Genomic DNA, 24,727 nt, shown 5'->3' with positions numbered 1-24,727 from the left:
GACAAAACGAAAAGAAGTTTTGGAATATCCCACTGGTCGTTGATCTTTACCTCATGGTCCCAGTACCTCCTTTTGTTTATCCCGTAACACTTTATTTTAAGCCATGGATATTGAACCTTAAATGAATAGCACTTTATCTGTTATTTTGCTGTTTCTGCTACGGCTAAATCTTTAGCTCAAATTCAAGGATCCACATCTTCCCCATTCATCCCCCCTTTTTTGTGATAATACAATAAAACCAATTTTGTTACTCATGGATATATTGGTATTTTATTAAATTAACATCTTCAAATCCTATTTGGTACTTCATCGCAGGAGACTTTGATCTGCTTGGTTATGAAATGATTGAAGGGAACAATGTCACCCTGGATATTACAGAACAAATCAAAGGAAAACCCAGTTTGGACACATTCACACTAAACTGGGATGGAATCACTTCGAAGCCTCTGACCCCATGGTCATCAGAAGCTGAAGTATGCTCTTAGCTAATTTATTAAATAGAAAGCTATTTAAATATCACCTTTCTAGTAAAACAAAAGAAAACAAAATAAAACCCACACTTTAAGGAGCGGTAATACACTCATTTACTTGACATGGTGGGTTGGAGCCAACCCATAGAGAGTGGAGAAGGGAGGAAACATCACAGAGACACAGGGGATGAAAGGGGGGGTTCTTAGATCTGTGCCAACAGGATCCATTGTATCTCTGTGTGGGGCAGCTGTTTTTGTAGAAAGAATGTTTGCTTGGGAGTTATTGAATTTTGACAACTGTCTACACAATGAGTTTAGGTTAATATTTGTTTGATGATTAACATCTTACTTTATCTCCTTAATTCTAAATGCTAATTATATCTGTGCTTTGCAAGAGAAGTAGATGTGGAAATTACAGGAAAACTTGTGAATAAATGTGTACCAATTCCTATATAATCCAAGATCATTTACTATTTTTAAAATAACCATCAATACAGTCTTATAGTATCTGAATCTCTTCTTTTGAAAAACAGAATACATTGTATATTTTGTATATTGTATTTGCATATTTTGAAAAACAGAATACAGTGTATAGTTTTTTCCAGTTAATTTTGAGCTAATGGGGAAAACTATTCACTTGGAACCTGTTTAATTGAGTGCTAATTCATTTAGGTTTGCCTCATTGCCCTCTTTAAAAAAAACTACTAAACAAGTGTGTCTACCTTACATAACAACGGTGTAAGCTAATGTTACCCAATTGGATGTAACTATTGTGATTCTAAAATAAAACTCTTGAAAAAGTCACTAGACACTAAAATTATTGCATATTAACTTAAAATTATTTAGTAAATGATCTCATAATGATGGCTGAAGTATGGGAATTATGCAAATGTTCAGTTATAACTAATTAGTGGAATGAGTAGTAATAGTATAAATGTTCTAACTCTTCATGAAAAAGAAGTTACTAAAGCTCATATTTTTAATTTAGTTTCAGGCAGCCGTAGAAGAAATGGTTACTGCCAAGTGTCCACCGCAAATTGCAAATCTTGAAGAAGGATTTGTTGTGAAATACTTTAGAGATTATGAGTCTGATTTTAACCTGGTATGGAATGTAAATGAACAGTGAAACTGACCAAATAAGAATTCGTATAAATGCTTGGAATCTTGTGATTCTCTTTGGACTAACATTAATTCCTATTGTCAAATTGCAAAAATAATTTGTTACACATTTATTGGTAAGGTCTGCTTTATCATCTCCTTGCATTATAGTGTGATTCATTTGTGAAATTCACCACATATGAATTTTCTCGATCAAGGGAAAGTAAGAAAGATGATGGACAATATAAGATCTATAGGGTGTTTTACTTGTTTTCTTTACTTGGACGCAGAGTATATCCTGTTTCCTCATTGGCTTCTGAGCATATAATTTGTAGTAGGGCTTCCCTTGATTTTTGAGATCACCCTCTGGTCAATTAGTAAAATACTTGTCCTTATTTCTCTCTTGGTGAGGTATAAGAACTTTTCTTTGATGTACAGTAAAGAAAATTTCAGAATACTCTTATCTTCCTAATTCTTATTTTGAAAATCCGAGGAAGCCAGATATTCACCATTTCCAAATGAATACCATAAGAATAAGGACTATATAGGCTAGTGATTTGGTTCAGATCAATACCTTAGAAATAAATATGAATCCTTAAAAATATTTATCACATGCTTTAAATCACATGTTTTAAATCTGTTTAAATGAGCAGATTTATTAGTGAAAAAAAAGGAAAATCTTTCCATTTAATTGGCTCTCATTTCAAATTAATTTAATAAACATGCATGTACTTGGGTTCTCCTATCCTGAATGTAGTGCTAGCAGCCTTGGGAATTGCACAGTAATTTACACTATGCTCTTTCCTTTCTTCATTTCCCATCATCATCCTGGCACACATTCTTTGCTCTATCTTACTTTGATTATTTGCATTTCCCAGCACCATCTTCTTACATCCCTGCTGATTTCACTTATTTTACCCTCTCCCTGAAGCTCCTTAGTCCATCTTTCCTTTGAAATGGGTCTTGTTTATCTTTAAAGACAACTCATGTAGTGCTTCCTCTGAGTTATCTTTCTTGATGCTTTATATGTGAGTTAGAGGCCTCTCTTCAACCTCATAATTATATAATATATGTATAATACTTCAACATCAGTATTATAATCCTTAGTTCCTTTGTCCCAAACTTCATGGGATAGGAAATATCCCATATAGGGATAGTGTTCTTCACCACTTGAACCTTGAAGATTCAACAAAAAACAAATTAACAAACAATAACCTGGCACATAGTGAACACTGAATGAATATTTGTGGAGGGGTGCCTGGGTAGATCAGTCGGTTGAGCATCCGACTTCCGCTCAGGTCCTGATCTTGGGAGTTTGTGAGTGTGAGCCCTGCATTGGGCTCTCTGCTGTCAGCACAGAGCCTGCGTCAGATCCTCTGTCCCTGCCTTTCTTTCTGTACCTCCCTCCCTCACTCTCTCTTCGTCTCCCTCAAAATAAATTAACTTTATTTTTTTTTTTAATTTTTTTTTTCAACGTTTATTTATTTTTGGGACAGAGAGAGACAGAGCATGAACGGGGGAGGGGCAGAGAGAGAGGGAGACACAGAATCAGAAACAGGCTCCAGGCTCTGAGCCATCAGCGCAGAGCCCGACGCGGGGCTCGAACTCACGGACCGCGAGATCGTGACCTGGCTGAAGTCGGACACTTAACCGACTGCGCCACCCAGGCGCCCCATAACTTTAAAAAAATTATAAAAAAATATTTGTGGAAGGAATGAATAAATATCCCTAAGAGTTCATGATATAAGGAGAAATATAAGATTTAGGAAATAGCCAACTACAGGTACAAGGGATTATATGATTGTGGAGCCAAAGGAGTGATACAGGATGAGAGCATTAGACTTTCAAAGAAGAGAGAGAATATTTCAAGTTAAAGTGGTGTGGGAAGCAATGGATCCAAGTTGGAACTTGAACAAATTGGGTAGAGATGTGGGGGAATAAAGCAGGACAGTAAGTCATGTTTTCATTTGAAATATTACTGTTTCTGTAGGAACATATTAACAGAGGGCAGAAGACAGCGGAAACTGATGCTTACTGTGGTCGTTATTGCCTGAAAAACCCAGCTGTTCTCTTTGACTCCACAGATGTTAAACCAAACAGACTACCATATGGAGACATTTTATTATTTCCTTATAATCAGGTGAACTCAACAAAATGATATGCTAATTTAATCTGTAAAATACCTTGATAATAAAATTTCCTGAAATATAAGACAGGGAAAACTGCTTGTCATGTGAAATCATGTCACATTAGACAGGTACTGTGGTTCACATTCTGGGGCCTTGTGATTTCCTCTTCTGTTGGTTTTCAAAAAAAAAAATGAAAAAAATATGTAATATCACGCACACGTATTCTGCTTTATCTTATAATTTCAGAGAAAATTACTTGCACATGAATTTAAATATTAAAACAATTAAAAATGTATAATCTCCTCAATATATTTTATTTATTAAGAAGAAACAAAAATGGATAGCCATCATAGAGTGATCTTGGGTATCCAGTCAAGGAGAAGTGAAGGGAAAGCATGAGTAGAGATGGGAGTTTTAGGATAGGTATTTATGATTAGCAATCATAGTCTTGTTTACCCTTTCTCTGGTTTTAAAATTCTCAAGTTGTGATATACATCCTCAAGTTCTAAGTTCTAAATATATTTGGTATGCTTAAGATGTTGTAGACCATTAAGATTGGTATTTAACTACCATTTTACAGTGACATGCATCTTTACCTCTAAATGCTTATCTGCATTCACATCCCAATTAATCTACTTCAGTGTTTATCTCCTCTTTGTTTGGGCTTTTACATCCACTGTAGAGTTCACTTAGAGCTGGATTTAAATTTTACATTGCTACATGACTAAAGGGAGGGAATTATTTTCATTTTTTAAGGAAACCATATCTAAGAAAACAATAAGGAATTAATCCTTAATTGTAAGGTCGTTCAACTCCACTTCCTCTTCTAGAAAATCTTTCACAATTCTTCTATACCTAATTGGCTGAAATTAATTATCCCTGTCTCTGTGTTCTGAAATATTTTGTATGGAAAATTATCAATATTTATTTACTGGATTAGGTTGAGTTAACTTGAATTGCTATAAAACAACTTAAAGCTAAGATATTATTACTGATTTCTTTTTTAATTTTCTGTGTAGTTATGTTTAGCATACAAAGGATTCCTCGCAAATTATATTGCTCTAAAATTCCAATACCAAGACAGAAGCAAGATTACTAGAAGCAATGATATACAATTTACCTATAACTTTACTAATGGAAACAAGTAAGTTACATTCTGTGAATGTAAAATGGAAGTTATAATACAGTATATAACCTGAACATAAAACAAACCCACTCTTTGTTAACTTTTTAAATTTTTTTTCCACTTTTTGTTAGTTTGGGTTTTTTTGTTTTGTTTTTGAGAGAGAGTATGTACGCACACGAGCAGGAGAGGGGCAAAGAAAGAGAGGGAGAGAGAGAGTCTTAAGCAGGCTCCACACCCAACATGGAGCCTAACACAGGGGTCAGTGTCACAACTATGAGGTTATGACTTGAGCCAAAAATCAAGATTTGGACGTTTAACTGACTGAGCCACCCAGATGCCCCACTTTTTGTTAGTTTTTGACAAATGCTGTGCAGCATAGATCTGACTGCCGTTTTCATGCCCTCTACATTAGCATCCTAACAGAAATAATTGTGGCAAAAATAAATAGATAGATTATGAAAATAAGAATTGGTCTAGTGTTATCATCACCCATGACCATTTGAAAGGTAAAACAATGGTAAACCTTATAATTTAAATCATGTATTATTAAATCTAATAATGTTCCCACTTACTGAAGGCAGGTAGAAAGAGACTCCTTTATCACAATATTGTCATTAAACTTTGATCACTGAAAACAAGGTGCTTTCTAGGTGTGAGCAGAGCAAATAAAATATTTCAATGAATATTTCAAAATTAATGGAGAAGAGACACTTTTTAATGCTTGGTTTGCCAAAAGTTAGACACATAGAAATGCAAGCAGAGAAATATAAGGGAAGAAGATAGATGTCTAAGAAAGCTATCTAATGACTATAATTGCCACACCCTCAAGCACAAGTTAGTTCTGCATAATTACATTTTGTTTTTTATTATTATATCTTCTGAAATTTGTGTCAATCCACTTTTGTATTTCCACATAGAACACACATACAAATTTCACACACAATAGAGTCATAATGAAGATATACACATGCACATATACACCTTTTTTATTTGAAAACGTGTTCTCCAGGTACATTTTGCTATAAACATTCCCTGCATGCCTGAATTGAACAGATTAGATTGACAATTTTAGTTTTGGTGAGCATCACCTGCATGCGTTTGACTCGAGATTTTGGAATATTTTACAGATCTTGGTTCTTTCATATTCGTCAAAGCATCACTCACCATATTGCTAAATAGGTCTTTCCTTTTAACCTGCAATTTATCTGCTGTAAAATACATTTGATAAGACTGATGGGCTTCCTTTACCCTAAATGCTATGATATCTTTCAACAAGAATGTCATGATTTTCAGAGGAATAGGGTTCACTGGGTAGAATTATTGCCAGTCAACGCAAAGGAAACTCCCCTGCTCCTATTGTGTATTTCTAAATTTGCTTTGATTTAGGTTAGACAGGCCACCATCAAGTAGATGTGTTAGATTATTTTTAGTACAATGTTAGTGTTAGAAATGCCATTGTCCCCCCAAGAATTCTGGTATAACCTTTCCAAAACAGTGATTTTTGTAGCTATAAATCAGGTTTCAAAATCTGAAAAGTGAAATATGATTTTCTTTTAGAAAACACTGTTATCTAGGGATGCCTGCATGGCTCAGTCGGTTAAGCGTCAGACTTCTGCTCAGGTAATCTCACAGGTTGTGAATTCAAGCCCCGTGTCAGCTCAGAGCCTGGAGCCCACTTTGGATTCTGTGTCCTTCTCTCTCTTTGCCCCTCCCCCGCTCATGCTCTGTCTCTCTGTCTCAAAAATAAATAAATGTTAAAGAAATAATAATAATAATAAAACACTGGGGCGCCTGGGTGGCGCAGTCGGTTAAGCGTCCGACTTCAGCCAGGTCACGATCTCGCGGTCCGTGAGTTCGAGCCCCGCGTCGGGCTCTGGGCTGATGGCTCAGAGCCTGGAGCCTGCTTCCGATTCTGTGTCTCCCTCTCTCTCTGCCCCTCCCCCGTTCATGCTCTGTCTCTCTGTCCCAAAAATAAATAAACGTTGAAAAAATAATAATAATAATAAAACACTGTTATGTAGCCACAAAGACAGTGTGCTGTTCACTTAAGTTTTGATATCATTTGTAGTCTCTTTTTGTCTGATAAAGGGTCCTGTTCAGTATACTAAATTTTCTAAGTAGTAGTTTCTTAAACTTTAAAATTATATAATTAGGGTAGAATTCTACTGAGACCCTAAGTGGTTTTTTTTTTCATATTTATTTAAAGAGCACTTTATCTTGCTGTAGTTCCACATATAGTTTTCTAAAAATATGTTAGTTTAAGCTAAGCTTTGAGGCACTGAGGTGGATCCCATGATGAGTTTGGGAACCATGAAGGAAATTAAAATAGTAGGTGCTCAAACAAACTAGTCAGTTAATAATTACAGCAGTAGCTGATATAAAGATTATTGTTAAATTGTGTTTAGTTATTTTGATGGCAATATTTTTCTCTTTGTTGCAAACTCTCATAGCTGAATTGCTTAACTATAACTCATAGAATTCCAATGCAGTTAATATCAAGTGCAAAATCTGAATCTAAATTACACATTTAAGGGGTAATGTGCTTTACGTAAATCACTTACCACTTTTGTCTCATATCAGGAGACAGTGCAACTCTAGGGAGCTCTTTTGGGAGTAATAACAAGTTCCAGTTTTGCTTCTTGGTATTGAACTGAATTTACTGTTCTATCCTTGACATTTTTTACTAAAATAGTTTACTTTATTCTTGTGTCTTGTTTTTATTTATATGCTTGCTCTACACCAAGGCACATACTCCTTAATTTCCTTACCTATCGCTACAGAATATTTCACCTTCCTGTGGCTATTGCCAAAGCTACAAATAAAAGAAAACCTATATTTACAGTATACAACATTAAGTCTGTTACTACCAGTTCAAATTTCTGTCTGCTGTTTCTTGTTATGGCTGCACCTCTGTGCTAATAAAGTGCGTTTAATGGTCTTCTTGTGGGAAAAAAAAACACTTTTACTCTTTAAGTATTTAGTGCTTTTTTATAGTGTATTGGTTTACATTAATTAACCATATTTCAGCTGGACCTACACTTGCATAGACCTTCTGGACCTCGTACAAGCCAAATACACTGGGACAAATTTTTCTCTTCAGAGGATTGGTTTACAGAAGGCATCAGAATCACAGGTTTTCTATGTAGATACAGTGTACATTGGACAGACATCTACAGTGTCCGCGTGGGATGGTATGTTGTATCACTTCATATCGATTCAAAACCTCTAAATCTATCTTGTAGAAAAATCTTTCCAGGGGAATCATTGTTTACTTTACACAGAAACATTAATCTCTAAATATTTGAGTCATTCTTTTATCTGAATATTATTATTTAAATAATATTATTTTTTATTCTAAGGATAAATGTACTCTTAATGAAAACTTTGTCATTATGGCAAGAATTAGTCTTTCTAGTCCTGGATTCTGTTTATATATATATATAAACTGTGACAAATATTTTCATTTTGCTTTGTTTGATTTTTGAGAAACTAATCACAAAGATATGTGTTCCTAAAAGGCAGCTATTGACATTGGCATCTGTTTGGTAGGATTAAACTGAATATTTTCATGGACATCATGGTGATAATTAATAATACTATAAATGAAAAATTTATTTCTGGTAGTCTAAGCATTGTTTTATAGTCATGTCAGTAGACTCCTACATATGAGCTGTGATAATAAAATAATTACAATTAAACTGTGATCTTTAAAAAAATCAACCTAATTCTAAACAGTCACCTTTAACAGTGACTACTCACATTTTTCAGAGAAATTTTAAAATCCTTTCCTTTGGAACTACTTTCAAGTGCAAGGTCAAAAGTCAACTGGTTAAAATTAAATGTACTACTTTAGAGTCACTTCTTTTGAATCTGCTCTCACCAGAATTTACATTCTAATTAGTGGAGCACATATATAAGACAGCTCACTTGGGCTCAGATGGATGTTGTAGTTCAACAGATAGCATGCATTTAGCACCTACCATGTGCCAGGCACTGTACTAGCTACTAAAGAAATTGCTGTGGACAAGACAGCCCGAGTCCTGTCCTCATGGAGTGCACGTCTTAGCACTACATTCAGGAACCTAGGACAGAGCAGAGCTAACAGGCCCACAGAAGGCTACATGAAACCCAGGGTTTGGTGGCTTTTAAATATTTTCTTTTACCTGATAAAGCTCATATTTTGACAGACCTTAAAGCTTTATATTCTAGAAGTAAAAGTTTGCCAAGCTCTAAAAACTACTTGTCTTAAGATCTTCTTTCTAAAATTTGATTCTAAACAGCTATTCCTATTCCATGACATGGATATTATTTGATGATTTTCTTTTTTAGCAGCAGAAGCTATGAAATTTTATTTTCCATTTATTCCATGTTCTTTAGAAATCCCAAAGAGAAGACTTCCAGCATTAGCAAATAAAGGGATATTTTTAAAGAACTTTCAGGTGAATCAGACGAAAATTAATGGATCAAGTATTACCAACCAATATTCTGTCACCATGACTTCATATAATTGCAGTTATAATATACCCATGATGGCTGTGAGCTTTGCACAGGTAAGCTCAGAATTTTGCAACTTACTGTTTTCAATTTATGGAAAATTAGCTTTGATCTAATAACCTTTTTAAAAAATTTTTACAAATGGCTGACATTCAGATGGAATATCTTTTAATAGGACAAGATAAGCATATAGCATCTGACATTCAGATGGAATATCTTTTAATAGGACAAGATAAGCTTATTCTAAGCATAAATGAAGAGTTAGAGGCTTGTTAGACTTGAGCATGAAAATTCACTTTAAGCATTAAGAAAGTCTTTAAGAGATATGTCTATGGGAAAAAACAAGGGGAAACTGTCTTAAGAAACAGATTTAACTAGAATTTTCTCTGTTGACTTAAAAGGAAATGCTATGGGCTCTTTCAGTAAAAGTTTTGAACAGAGATTGTTGAAAGAAAATTTGAAATTCTGCAATATGTTCTTAAATGTTTCTGTTAGAAACACCACTTTTTGCTTGTATCAAAATTGGTACTGGGCGGAAAAAGATAGGTTTCCAGAATTCCAAAAGGACCTGAATAATTTTTGTACTGCTTGCGTTATTTATAATAAGATCAGTATTAAATACTATAAATGTAAGTATTTTAAAATGTAATGTCCTCAAAAACTATCCAAGGAATTAATATAATTTTCCACAGTGAATCAAAAACAAGTATAATAAGCTCTAGATTGGAGTTAAATAGTAATTAAATATTTTTGTGAAAGTCTCAAAGAGTGTTTTGCTTAATGATAGTCTGATTCTGTGATTAAAAATACAGGAAAACTCTTAAGTATTCCACAAAAGTTGCTTTACCCTATGCTGGTGCAATGTTGTAATCTTAGTATCTTCAAGATGAAATGTCTTGTAAATATGTTTCAGTCGTTTACTCTTAGCTGCACAACAGAATGTAGTATCAGGGGTTTGTGTTGTTAAATAATCAGTGACATCAGCTCCCATTTTTCAAGATTCCTCATTAAAATTGGTAATTGTATCCTCTAGCTTTTGTTATTCAGTCAAAGTCAAATTAAGGAATATAGGACATATGTTTGTGACCTTTTTAAAAAAATTCCAGTGAAAGATACACGCAGTAATGTGCACATCTGTTAAATGTTATTTGTATTGACAAATAATCCAGTATGTGCTCTTTTGCATCTAGCTGCTTCTGTTTGATATTATGAGATTTGTGTGTTGCATGTAGCTGTAGTTCATTCTTTGTCATTGCTTTACCGTATTCCGTGGTGTGAATATACCACAATTTAACCATCCTGTTGATGGGCTTTTGTCTTATTTCCAGTTTGGGGCTATTATGAATAAAGCTGCTGTGAACTTATGTCTTTTGGCAATTATGTTTACTCTTTTCTGTGGGCAGTGAGGCATAAAGTTTTAAATTCCACAAGATTCACAGACAACCGTGAGGGATCTGAAGCAGGAAGATGTTGTCATTTTCACTAGTACAGTCACTGTGTATGAATTTTTATAGCATGTGTTGCTTTTGTCAATTGATTGGCACTCAACGTTAGGCAGGTTTTTCTTGAGTCTGGATCAGAATCTGTGCTGATTATATACTTCGGTATATTGTTAGTTTTCTAGTCCCCATATGTTATTTCTCCAAAGAGATTTTCAGTTTTTTGATAGCAAAGACTTCATCTTATGTTTCCTTGCCTCCCCACAGTGATTAGCACTGTACCTTGAATGGGATGCCTGTTCAATAAATATTTGTTCGTTGAGTGATGGAGGGTACACTCTGAATTAATGAGGTATTACTAAGGTTCCAGCTGATTGCTGCACAGATGACTGAGTTGACTTTGGCCTCATTATTGTAGCTTTGTAGGTATGGCCTGTGTTGATTTATGTGACTCTCCTTAATGTTCTGATGAATCCTGAATACCTGAGGCTCATTTATGTCATGTCACAGGATTGTACGATGGTGAAATAGAAATCATGTTAGCTGTTGTTATGTTTAATCATTTTATCAATATTTATTTTGGAAATTAGATAATCACAAATGAGACAGAGAATGAGTCTGTTTACAGAGGAAATAATTGGCCAGGGGAGTCAAAGATTCGTATTCAGAGAATTCAAGCCGCGTCTCCACCTCTAAGTGGCAGCTTTGACATTCAAGCTTATGGACACATTCTCAAAGGTATATGACAAAAGTTCAGTACGGTTGGACAATGCCAATCTAGGCAGCCATAATAAAAATTTTGGTGTATTTCTTTCTAATATGATTTCCCTACATAATTTATATCCTTGAGATTATGTTAGTGACATAAAGCTAAATTATCCAGAACAAATTATATTTTCACTTTTTCTTTATTGCCTCACCAGATATACCAGGTTACATTCCCAAAAGTTTGTTTTTCTTTTATGTCCCCAGCTTATAGGTTCTCTATAAAGTTAATCAATAATCAAAAATAAAAGTTTTTGAGCCAGAGCTATCATCTGAGGTACGTTACTCATGTAATTTTTGCTTCCAAGAGATTCATAAATTCTTGGCCTAAATAAGACACAAATTATTTTTACTATATTGGAGGAGGACAGTTGGCTTACAATATGTAGCACACACTTCATGGATTTTAAGGGTGAAATCGGTTTGTATATTTTTGACCCCTGCTATTTGCTGTCCCTCTGTTGAATGCAGGCCTTCCCGCCACTGTGTCGGCTGCAGATTTACAGTTTGCTCTCCAGAGTGTGGAAGAAGTGGGACGAGTCTCAGTAACACGGGGGGGAACGTGTGCTGGATACTCATGGAACATCCAGTGGAGAAGCACACGTGGAAGGCAGAATCTTCTACAGGTTCCCTCCTCTGGCTTGGCTTTTGTTTGTTTTCCATGTGTTGCTGGCTTACTGCACCTTGCCTCATTTTTTTTTAAAGAACTGGAGACTGTCTATATTTAAAAAATGCAAACTATAGACTAAACATTAAAAAAAGAGAAATTGAGGGAAGATTGTTCTAAGTTAAGTTGATTCGATGTTCTCTTTCATGGAGAATCGCTGTAGGTGCTTTATTTGCTGTCCCCTCTGGAAAGAGACCAGGGATATGTGTTAGAAGACCCTTGATAGGGGCAGGAGGAGCCCAGGCAGGGCTTGTAGGTTATCCTGTGTACCCCCAGGTAGTTTCTGTGGTAAGCTGTTATCTAATTATCTTTGCTTAGAGTGTGAAGGGGGTCAGAGGAGAGGAGTTGGACCCAGAGTATGTGAAGGAGAGGAATCTAGAGGAGTCTGGGGGCTCAGACTGTCAAAAACATTAAAAAGATGATGCTTTTGAGTGATAGTAAGAGTGTGAGGGAGGAAACGGTCTCTCTCGTGCTCTATTGGAGAGAAAGTTGATTCGTATGATCATTTTAGGGGATTATTTAGTAGAATCTGAATATAGATACCCTCTGATTTAGCAATCTCAGCTATATAACTGTATAATACTGAAATAATAACACAAATATGAAATGATGTAGGCACAAAAGTAGTCACTGTGATAGTATTTGTAATAGTAAAAACCTAGCAACCTGGCCCCATCAAGAGAAGAATGGTTGTTAAAATGACACAACATTAGCCTGAATACCATGAAGCCATATATAGTGTAGACCTACGTGTATTCACCCGGAAAGGTGTCCATGACAGAAGGTGGAAGAAAATACAGAAATCTACTTATGGGGACCATTTTGAGAAAAGAAAAAAAAATGAGGAGAGAGGGGAAAGAGGAGACCAAAAAAAACCACCCGTATATAAATGTAACGTATGATGTACCTTACATAGACTATGGGTGTGCAGAATAGTAACAGTCATAAAGATATGGAGGTAATTTAAGAAAACACATGGTCTGGAACTAGAATTAGCAGATTCTGTAGCTGAGTGGCTCCAGTGACTGGTCTTCCTCTTGGTATCTCTGCTGATGTCTGTGCATTTACCGCCTTGTCTCTTTTCTGACCAGACCTTCCCTGCTTGGTCATCACTTCTGCCTCTTATCACCACTTTAGCACACACAGGGCCCAGCGTGGAGACTCCTGTCTCTTTGCTAGCCACTGTATATATGAGAAGGCTGGCATATTGGCAGAGGGATTTTGAAATAACCAAGTTGTATGTATTGATTTGATTTTATTCATTTTTATCATTGGCAAAAAATATAATTCCACAAATGGATGAAAAACCAGGATAATCAGGGGTGAAAAATGCTGAAGGGGAAAAGTTGACTCTCAGGTGGAAAGAGGTATAACTCATTCAACTATTCAAAAATCATTTATCAGAATGGTCACATTTAGGACAATCATATAACATTTTGAGAAAATAAAATTTAGTAAATTGATTTTCTTTAGACATGCTTTATTCTAACAATTCAGGTTGATTTTAGTCATTCAGTTCAACTTGTAATTGATGTAATATATTATAATGCAGTCATGTTAGCCCTTTTGGGGGGGGGGTAGATTATGTTCACTTTGGAAGAGGCTCCTTTTTCAAAAAATGTGACTAAAGTGCTTTTTTGAATGATTTTTTTCATCTTTGACTTTTATTCACTTTCAACCTTGCTTAATTAAAAAAAACTAGTACAGTCATATTTATCATAGCCTTTCTAGTAAAATAATTTTGTGTAAAAATAGATTAATGATTCCAATATTATTGGAGAAAAAGCTAATATGACAGTTACGAAGATAAAAGATGGTGGCTTATTCAGACGGCGCATACTTGGAGACCTACTTCGTACACCCAACCAACAGCCACAGGTATTTCTGAAACTTTTCTCATGACCTGTAACATAATTTTAAATATGCACCAAGTTTGTAATACATTAAAGACCTGTTGAAACAGCAGGAATGATGTCTTTATTTTCATCTGAATATTAACTCAATAATATTATTATGACTTTTGGGAAAATTACCTTCCTTATGATAAAAGTGTGGATTTCTAAGCTTGACCACTACCTGTTAGAATTTGAAAATATGCTTTTTAATTTAATCTTTAGTTATTCTGTGAAGTAATTATTAACATTCCTACTTTAATGATAAGGAAATTAATATGTAATGAATGTAGGTGACTTTCACAAGAGCATCCTTTATTGTCCTTCATAGCACTAATCACTGCTAGGGCGTAATATGCACTTACTTCTTTTTCTTTATGCTTATTTATTTATTTTGAGAGAGAGAGAGAGAGAGAGAGAGAGAGAGAGAGAGAGGGACTGAGAAGGGAAAACACATGTATGTGTGCACAAGCACAGGAGGGGCAGAGAAAGAGGGAGAGAGAATCCCAGGCAGGCTCTGTGCTGTCAGCGCAGAGCCCAATGTGGGGGCTCCATTGCACAAACCAGTAGATCATGACCTGAGCTGAAATCAAAAGTCAGACACTTAACTGACTTAGCCACCCAGGCACCTTGCATTTACTTAAAAAAAAATTTATAGTGCGACTCTCTGTCTCCCCCCCGCCACTAGAATATAAATTGAGTGACAGCAGGGATGTTGTGTTTAATGTTGTCTTAATGCATTTTAACACTTAGAACTGTGCCTTTGCATACGAGGCACATGTGCTGAATGAATGGTCAAAGCAGAGAGTATCAATAGACTAATTTTTGAAAACAAACAAGCAAACAAACAAAACCCCATCATTTGTTTAAATCTTATGTATATTCTCCATAGCTGTGCTACCCGTTCTCTGTTTCTGTGTTTAATTATTTGAAGGTTGAAGTCTATGTCAACGGAGGTCCAGCTAAGTGTTCAGGTGACTGTGGGTTTACGTGGGATTTCATGGCGACTCCAGTAGTCCGGGCCATAAACCCATCTCAAGGTAATCTCCCGCTTTTTAACTTGGAGTAGAATGTGGAAGACGAGTAGCAAAAGTGTGAACTAATAATGATTTTTAAATATACTGGTTTCACCACCTCAGGCATGCAGACATTGCTACATAGTTTTAAAAAAAATCTACCAGAAAGCTGTGGAAAGAGCATTAATTACTTACTTTTGAAAAACAAATCACACTTGAAGTTTTACTCGCCAGTCTACTTCTCTAGTTTCACCACGTTAGAGTCGGGTCTCTAAAATTTCACTGGGACGAGGCATTTTTGTGAAATTCTGCTTGCTAGGGTATTAACAGGAATCTTTCGTCAGATGAGACCACTTTTAGGAGATTTAGTACTAAAAAGCTGGTAATGAGACAGCTGCTGTTGAGTAAAAGAAAATAATTAGGTCCTAGACTTGAGAATTAGAGGAAAACACATTGCCAAGAACTCAGTCTTGGATGACACATTGTACCATATCTTCATATTATGTAATTACTTTAAAAACGTGATTACTCTTTGTGTCTGAACTCCCCAGCACGAAAGTAAACAGCAGAGGCTAAAGATTGCAAGGAGTGGCTTTTCTTTTCAGTCAGAATGCTAAACTCAGATGGTATAATCACAGATTTAATCTTGGTAGCTAGTAGGAAAATTCATCTGCTAATTATATATCACCAAAAAAAAAAAAAAAAAAGAAAGAAAATTTAAAAAATAACTCATCTTTGTGTTGAAAGAATATGTTCTTCAGACTTCTTTACAGTAATGATATTACTTTGGGATAATCCATGTTACATGCGATCAAAACTATCAAGTATAAAAATTTGATGAACTTTAATTTGGTTGTGGTCCCTTGATATTTATATTTTTACATCTATCCTTGTATCTTATAATGAATTTCCACTTTTATATGTACTTCCTGAAAAAAACTGTTTCTTACTCAAAATAATTAACAATCTAAATTGCTTTTTTGCCATATTTTGATAAATTTTAAAATAATGAAAAGATAAGTATAAATAATGCTGTAAAAGACACCTATCTTCTCTTCACTGAAAATTAATGCAGTTAACAGTTTGTCATATTTACTTCCAATTATCAATTTAAGAAAGAAAATTTTATAGGAACAGCTAAAGTCCTCTTGAAACACAATCTCTGGTTCTAGTTCCTAAAGATCTCCCCAGAGGCAGTCACAATAATTAATTTTGTGTGTATTCTTCCATGCCATTGTTAATACCTTTTGTAAAGAACACACACACATAAGGTAATTTTAGTGTTTTTAAGCTTGTGAAAGAGATGTTAAAATGTAAACATCAGAGAAATTACGCTGTAAATATTATTTGCATCTGACTTTTGTCATTCAGCATTCCTTTTGAGAAATATATGTATGTTTTTATGCATAGCTAATTTGTCATTTAAAAATACTTCATGAATATACCAACTTATTTTTGTCTCTGTTGATGGACATCTAGATTGTTTACAAACTTTTGTTTTTACATATAATTGCATTGAGCTTTGTTGTACAAATCTCCTAAGGCGTACATGCTAGAGCTTATTTAGGGTACATGCCCAGAGATAGAATTGCTGGATAATAATTGAGTATGTGTGTATTCAGCTTATTAGATGGCCAAATTTCTCTCCAACATGCCTGTACTTCCAGCATATGTGAGAGCACTGTATTCCTCACATCGATGTCAATACTTAGATTATCAGCCTCCTAATTCTGGTCAATCTGATGGGTGAAAGAAATTGTCTCATCATTCTTTTAATTTGTCTTTTCTCTGATGAGTAATGCATGTAAGAATCTTCTTATTGGTTCTTGGACATTTAGAGTATTTCTTCTGCAAATTGCTTGTTAACATCCTTTATTTATCAGATTGTCTTTTTTCTACTGACTTGTAGCTGTGTATTTTATATTATGTTTACTGATCCTATAGCACATCTTCTCCCAGTATGTCACCTGCATGTTGTTTTAGTATCTTGTTTATGGGAACAGTCAAATCACTGATTTATTCCAGTTTATTTATCTTTTCCTTTATGGTTAACCATGACTTTTCAATGTTACTTAAGAAAACCATCTGTACATTAAAGTTAAGATGTTTGATTATGTTTTCTTCTAAAATTCAAGAGGTTGACATTTTTCATTCTTAGCTATTAAAATCCATGTGGAATCCATCTTGTATGTGATGTTATATAAGTAGGGTGACTATACCACTTATCGCCCAAATCTGGACACGCTTTTTTTTTTATAATATGTGAAGTTTATTGTCAAATTGGTTTCCATACAACAACCAGTGCTCATCCCAAAAGATGCCCTCTTCAATACCCATCACCCACCCCCCATCAACCCTCAGTTTGTTCTCAGTTTTTAAGAGTCTCTTATGCTTTGGCTCTCTCCCACTCTAACCTCTTTTTCTTTTTCCTTCCCCTCCCCCATGAGTTTCTGTTAAATTTCTCAGGATCCACATAAGAGTGAAAACATATGGTATCTGTCTTTCTCTGTATGGCTTATTTCACTTAGCATCACACTCTCCAGTTCCATCCACATTGCTACAAAAGGCCATATTTCATTCTTTCTCATTGCCATGCAGTACTCCATTGTGTATATAAACCACAATTTCTTTATCCATTCATCAGTTGATGGACATTTAGGCTCTTTCCACAATTTGGCTATTGTTGAGAGTGCTGCTATAAACATTGGGGTACAAGTGCCCCTATGCATCAGCACTCCTGTATCCCTTGGGTAAATTCCTAACAGTCATAGGGTCGGTCTATTTTTAAGTTTTTTGAGGAACCTCCACACTGTTTTCCAGAGCGGCTGTACCAGTTTGCACTCCCACCAACAGTGCAAGAGGGTTCCCGTTTCTCCACATCCTCTCCAGCATCTATAGTTGGACACTCTTAAGAATGAATGGAAATAACAGTTATGAGTAAAATGCTGAGACAGAGGGTGTACCCTGGGAATATCTCAGCCACTTGAGGATGCATATTACCCCAGACAGAGGAAGCTTATTTTATCACAAGTGGAAAGTGCCCACAAGTATTGTGCAGTTCATCTTTTTTCTCATGAATTTGTGATGGCAGTTCTGTCATACGATAAGGTATCATGCAGGGATGCCTGTTTAATTTGTCATAACGATAATTTTCCTTATATCATTCCATACTTCAGACAGATATTCTGCTGCTAATCTCTATCAACACAGATTTAAAATATGAACAAAATATAGAGCAATTCAATGGGAAAAAATTTACCATTGGTAAATATGTGTCTGTTTTCCCTGCTTATTTACCAGCTTATTGTTTATAGCCTTTAGATGAAAATAGGCTTATTTGTCTCTGCAAAACATTTGACTTCATAACAACAGATTCTTTGGTTTTTTCTTTTTCATATTGTTATTTAAATTGATCATTTTCAGGATCCTTTGAAGAAAGCACAATTCTAACCATAGTAGGCTCTGGATTTCCCCCCAGTTCAGCTGTATTGGTCTCTGTTGGACCAGTGGGTTGCTCTCTTCTTTCTGTGGATGGTAGGTCCTTTGTAAAATTATTATTATTACATTTAATTGTTTTTCTCATAAGAGAAAGTAGAGTCAAAGAGCAGTATTAAAATAGTCCTTCTGTAGAGTACCTCTGGGGACATGAAATTGGCAAACTTCTCTGGATAAATGCATTATGGTTTTTTTTAAATTTTTTAAATGTTTATTTATTTTTGAGAGAGAGACAGAGTGTGAGCAGGGGAGGAGCAGAGAGAGAGGGAGGCCGAAGCAGAAGCTGAAGCAGGCTCCAGTCTCTGAGTTGTCAGCACAGAGCCCAATGTGGGGCTCAAACTCAGGAACCACAAGATCTGACCTGAGCTGAAGTTGGACGCTTAGCCAACACACCCAGGCACCCCAAATGCATTATCTTTTTAATCTTTGGTTATGACCACAAACTAGTTTTTTCAGTGTTGGACAGTGTGTTTTATCCCTTAACTGTTGATTTTTGTTCTTTTTCCTGTATAAAGTGATTATATAAAAGCTTTCCTTCTTGAGGTGCCTGGGCGGCTAAGTCAGTTGAGCGTCTAACTTTTGATATTGGCTCAGGTCACGCACCCAGGGTCGTGGGAGCCGCATGTTGGGCCCTGTGCTGAGCGTGGAGTCTGCTTAAGTTTCTGTCTCTCAATCTCTCTCTCTTTCTCTCTCTCTCTCTCTCTTTTCCTCTGACCCTCCCCTACTCACATGCACATAAGTGCACAAACTCTCTCAAATTTAAAAAAAAAAAAAAAAAGCTTTTTTTGGTGTGTCTCTGGGACACAAAAATATAAGAGACACCACTCTGGTATTCAATGGTGCCCATGCTTTGACAGTGTCACATTAATAATCAGCAAAGAGACATGGTCATCCTCCCTGAGTTCGAGTCCAACAAAATCTCTATCCGTTAACATAAAATTTCAAGATTATTCACATTTTTTACTCTTGAAAAAGTGAGAGCCATGATTGTGTATTTCCCTAAATATTACCTTTCATAATTAATCCTAGGTGTTTTCCTTAATTTTAATAGGATTATATAAGCAAATGTATCTTTCATATAATTTGTTTTTAATTCAGATACTCTATGCATTCTTGAGATCTAAGTCAGTAATGCATCTGTATTACAAATGTGCATATATTCTTCTGAATGAAGTGTGAAGGATAGATTTTCATTTAGTTTTTGATCACCTTTCTTGATGAAACCTGATATTTTACTTAACATAAGTCACATATTGGACCAACAATTTTAGAATTATTGATATAAATGATTTTACAGATTAGGATTTTAAAATTACTAGTACAATAATCCCCTCCCACTTTTGGGGGGCCACAGTAGAAATCAGGAGTAAATTGTTCACTTTGCTTTTATTATTATTTCACCTACCTTTTTCTAACAGTGTCTGAGTCATAACATCAGATAGTTTGTAAAAACTTTCGCCCCATTCGTATATGAGTAGTTTTCCTCAGATATATTTCTTGGGATATAAAAATGAAGCCCACTATTTATATTTGCAAATGTAAAATTTCAGTAATTTTATCTTACAAAAACATTTGTTTTATCATGTTTTTCTTTTGTTTCACAAGAAAATGAGATCAAGTGCCGGATTCTGAATGGCAGTGCTGGACATTTCCCAGTTGCTGTGTCCATAGCCGATGTTGGACTAGCACGGAACATAGAGGGTGAAGTACTCTATTTCATTTATCAGAATCAGATCTCACACATCTGGCCTGCTTCTGGGAGCCTGGCAGGTAATAGTTAATTGTTCTAAACAAAGAAAATTGCATACATTTCCATCATTTCGTTGTACTGTTTCTAGAACAGGGTGGAGGGAGAGGAACCCAAAGCCCCCTCATACAGAACAAAGGAGACTCCCCTTTTGGAAAGCACAGTAATTAAATGGCTGACTAATTCTTTTGTTTCTTATGAAGCACAAGTCAGGGTGACTGCTTATACTTACATCTTAGGTTATTGAATTAATATCATCAATTATTACATGTTTCTATAACAAGCTCATCAATTATGTCAAGATAAGATTTATTAGTTATTATTCTGCTTACCAGCTGCTCCATTTGTAACCACAGTCTCAATGGAGCTACTTGACCCAGAAAAAGTTCCAGGAACAAATCGGGGAAAGGAAGCCTGACACAGAAGATGAAAAAAAAATAACACATTTTTCCTGTCCTGCTTCATTTCCCTTAGTTTGGGATTTTTGCCTTGGTCTTGATCCTTTTGGTGTGTTTTGTGTTTTTATTTCACTTTATTTTATTTTTATTTTGTTGGGATTATTTCTGAGTTTCCCTTTTACTTAGTGATAATAAAATTTGGGATTTGGTAAGAGTCTTAGTTGACTTTAATTTCATTGAGAGTCTTAATTCACTTTCAGAACACAAAATGGTTGAACATATAAAACCAGCATAATTTCTCTTTAGGATGAAGAAGACACTATAGAAAATAGCAGTTGATAGTAATGCCCCAAAACAGATGTTGGTTTGCAAATCTGTTATTTCATTAAATCACTTAGCCTAGTTTCCTTTATGGTTCCGGACTTCAGAGCTCAGGCTGTACTATGTGGCAGTGATTACACACACCGAGCCTAGTCCTTGATCTATTTGACGACCCATCCATTGGATGATAAGAAAATTCTTGAAGGATGAGTTAGATTCTTGCCAAAGTTTCCTTTTGGTATTGTTGACCTGTTATTGTTGTTGTCATTTCCTTATGAAGGTGGTACTCTTTTGACTCTGTCTGGATTTGGTTTTAATGAAAATTCAAAGGTGTTAGTTGGAAATGAAACCTGCAATGTGATTGAAGAGGATTTGAATAAGATAACCTGCAGAACACCAAAAGTAAGACATCTGATTTTAGTTGTTGTTTTTTTTCTGAAAACTAATGAATTAAGGGACATCTCAGGAGAAGTTTAAACAAGGGACATATTTACTTAGGAACTGCAGCATTATAGTAACGTTCCTTCACAATTATTTCTTCAACATCTTTCTGCTAAGATCCAAATAGGAAGTATTATATCCACATTCTAGATACCTAACATTTAGAAAGACAGACATAGAAACCAATACTAAACAGTGTGTTCGATTTGAAATAATAGAAGTAGAAACAAACTGGGGGTGCTTGCGTGGCTCAGTCCGTTAAGCGTCTGGCTTCGGCTTACAGTTTGTGTGCTCAAGTCCCACATCAGGCTCTGTGCTGACAGCTCAGAGCCTGGAACCTGCTTCAGATTCTGTGTCTCCATCTCTCTGGCCCTCCCCAACTTGCACTCTGCCTGTCTCTCAAAAATGAATAAATGTAAAAAAAAATTTTTTTTAAAGAAGTAAAACAAAGTAAAAATAAAATAGAGTGAGGAGAGGCTGTCAGAAGAGTTTCACAGAAAAATAGATGGCCTATCAGAGCTTGAAGGATGAAAGAGAGTTGATCAGGTAAATCTAAGTATGAAAGAACCTTAGCACTAACAGTCTAAAAAAATTCAGAGAAGCAAATCTTTTGGTTTTTTTTAAGGACTGTATATTTTAAATGTGTTAAAGTTTCAGTTTGTTGATAATAAATAAATACATAAATCTAATACCAAAAAAACACCCCCATGTGAAGTTCCTTGTGGAATATTGCATCTTAGCACTAAATTGTTGTTCTTTCTCTTAAAAAATAGTGTTTAAATTTAAACCAAGACTCTTGTTTGTTTATTATGTGCACAAAGATGCTGGATACAGTAATTAACATTAAAAAAATTAAGCAGACTAAATGGGGGTATTATGTAGTTGAAATCTATAGGAAGAGTAAATTAGAGCATGTGTTGGACCGAATGATGATGACAATCTGGAGGATAGGGTAAGTGAAAACATTGTTTAGATTTTGTGTTTCAGCTAAAGGCTGAGTGCGCATTAAGCAAATACTACGTGCTGGAAAAACTGTTTTTCCTAATTGGGAAATCTGTAGGTCCTCTATCAGTGAGAACACCAAACGTTTTTCTTAGGGGTCCAAGTATTCATCTTGGATTGTGAATCCAAGTCAGCAAAAGATATAATAATGTGATTTGTCAATGAAGAGGAATAGATTACATGAGTGTATTTTAAGAGCAAAATGTCAAAACTTTTAGTATCTTATGCTTTATTAATTTAAAAGAGTCACTTGTCCAGAGCATCCTAACTATATTGCAGAGCCCTTAGGAATCCAGTAATATAGATACATTTAAGTTGGTCATAACCTCCCTCAAAACCAGTACATCATGTACCTTTATCTAAAACATTAAAACACGTAGCCTGCATTTGACACCACAGCTTTCTAAATACCTGAAAATTGATTCTGATTCACAACTTTGAAACAAAACATCTTCAGCAGTTTATTTTTGAATGGTTCTAGTTGTTTTTAGCCATCAGATTTCTTCATCTCAACATTGAATATTTTCCAATTTTTTTCTTCTTATTTCAGAGAACTGAGGGTACAGTTGATATTTCAGTTATTACCAATGGATTTCAAGCCTCAGCAAAGGATGCTTATAGTTATAACTGTTTGCAGACCCCAGTTATAACTGATTTTAGTCCAAAAGTACGAACAATACTAGGTAAGGAAAATTTTAATGAGATCAGTCATTTGACATGTGCATGAAAGATATATATGTATATGTAAGATGCATGTTTGTAAGATATATATACATACGTCATCACACATACATATACATCACATATATAAATGTAAACTATTTCTAGAAAGGTTTTTGAAGTATAGTTTCTCCTGCAATTTTTTTTATTGTTTATTTGTTTTTGAGAGAGAGAGAGGGAAATCAAGCACACATGGGGGTGGGGTAGAGAGAGGGGGATACAGAGGATCCAAAGAAGACTCTGTGCTGACAGCAAAGAGCCCAATGCAGGGCTCGAACTCAGGAACTGCAAGATCATGACCTCAGCTGAAGTCGGACACTTAACCAACCAACCACCCAGTTCTTTCTTAAAGCAAAACCAGCCACAAGTTCTATTAGTCTATTTATTATTTCACTTTGAACATGTGTGATAAGGAGAAAAATATTAAGTTTTTTAGGAAGTACTTTGCCATCTTTTTTTTCCTCTGTGAAACAATTAGATATGAATTTTATCTCCATATGGCAGATATCAATTCTTGCACTGATTTTTCTTTTGCCTCTGCAAGCGTTAGGATTTCCTAAATCTGATGAAAGATAAGAAATGAGTTCATTTACTTAATATGCAAATTTTATGCCACATAATAAGTGGAATCTTCTTCTAAAACTTCTATTCTCTTTTAAAATAATAGGAGAAGTTAATTTAACAGTTAAGGGTTATAACTTTGGCAATGAACTCGCACAAAACGTGGAGGTGTATGTTGGAGGAAGACCCTGCCAGATTTTTCACTGGAATTTCACAGATATTAGATGTCTTTTGCCCAAGTTGTCTCCTGGAAAACATGATATCTATGTAGAAGTCAGAAACTGGGGTTTTGCATCAACAAGGTATAGTAATGACCATAAACTAATGGGGTTTTGGGACACATGGGGCTAACAGCTTTGGGATAAGAAAAGAAGTAGCCATTCATCTTCTAATATTTGCAGTTGCTTTCTTCACCCATCTGTATCTCCTTTTGCAAAAGATTCTGAAAATATAAAGTGCAATATGTGCTTAGTTTTGAGAACAATTCAGATTATGTTGTAGGATTCTCTGTAGAACTAGATCTGTGTATATATCACATATTTTCATTCATTCTGGAAATACTTACCAAGCAGTTAGTTACTTGTTCAGTGCTGAATTCACAGTGCAGAATAAGAGGGACATGTCCTCTGCCATTAATAATACCCACAATTTTGTTGGGAGGCAGATTTCAAACACATTACATCAATAACTTAATTATAAGTATGAAAGAGGCTATGAATAAGAGGTTGCAGGTCTGTAAGAGCATATAGCATATAGAGAGCACTGACTTTTCCTGAGGGACAGGAAAGCATTCTCTAGAAGGTGACAATTAAGCCAAGAAATGGGTAGGAGCTGGCCATCTGAAGGAGAGGATGGAGAGAATCTTTCTCCAGCTTTTTCCTGTAGGTAACTTCTCACTATTTTCTTCCTGGAAGCTGTTTGTTAAAATTTTGAAGTAAAATTGCAG

At 35.3% G+C, this 24,727-nt stretch overlaps 1 protein-coding gene across 6 annotated transcripts in view; it reads left to right on the top strand.

The window, feature by feature from the left end:
* The window catches only part of PKHD1L1 (PKHD1 like 1), a 157,540-nt gene that overhangs the window by 39,089 nt on the left and 93,724 nt on the right, over positions 1 to 24,727 (top strand). For all 6 annotated transcript variants that reach the window (XM_015070425.3, XM_053208108.1, XM_053208109.1 and 3 more), the window contains 15 exons: positions 316 to 473; positions 1,459 to 1,572; positions 3,559 to 3,708; positions 4,717 to 4,841; positions 7,851 to 8,014; positions 9,201 to 9,373; positions 11,347 to 11,494; positions 11,993 to 12,147; positions 13,944 to 14,066; positions 15,015 to 15,120; positions 18,520 to 18,630; positions 20,197 to 20,361; positions 21,338 to 21,459; positions 23,051 to 23,183; positions 23,888 to 24,083. In XM_015070425.3, coding sequence (XP_014925911.3) covers positions 316 to 473; positions 1,459 to 1,572; positions 3,559 to 3,708; positions 4,717 to 4,841; positions 7,851 to 8,014; positions 9,201 to 9,373; positions 11,347 to 11,494; positions 11,993 to 12,147; positions 13,944 to 14,066; positions 15,015 to 15,120; positions 18,520 to 18,630; positions 20,197 to 20,361; positions 21,338 to 21,459; positions 23,051 to 23,183; positions 23,888 to 24,083 — 2,143 coding nt within the window. The remainder of the gene's footprint in view (positions 1 to 315; positions 474 to 1,458; positions 1,573 to 3,558; positions 3,709 to 4,716; positions 4,842 to 7,850; positions 8,015 to 9,200; positions 9,374 to 11,346; positions 11,495 to 11,992; positions 12,148 to 13,943; positions 14,067 to 15,014; positions 15,121 to 18,519; positions 18,631 to 20,196; positions 20,362 to 21,337; positions 21,460 to 23,050; positions 23,184 to 23,887; positions 24,084 to 24,727) is intronic.

The sequence above is a fragment of the Acinonyx jubatus genome, chromosome F2 (assembly GCF_027475565.1).
Source record: "Acinonyx jubatus isolate Ajub_Pintada_27869175 chromosome F2, VMU_Ajub_asm_v1.0, whole genome shotgun sequence".
Classification (NCBI taxonomy): Eukaryota; Metazoa; Chordata; class Mammalia; order Carnivora; family Felidae; genus Acinonyx; species Acinonyx jubatus.
This window is presented reverse-complemented; position numbering and strand designations above follow the sequence as displayed.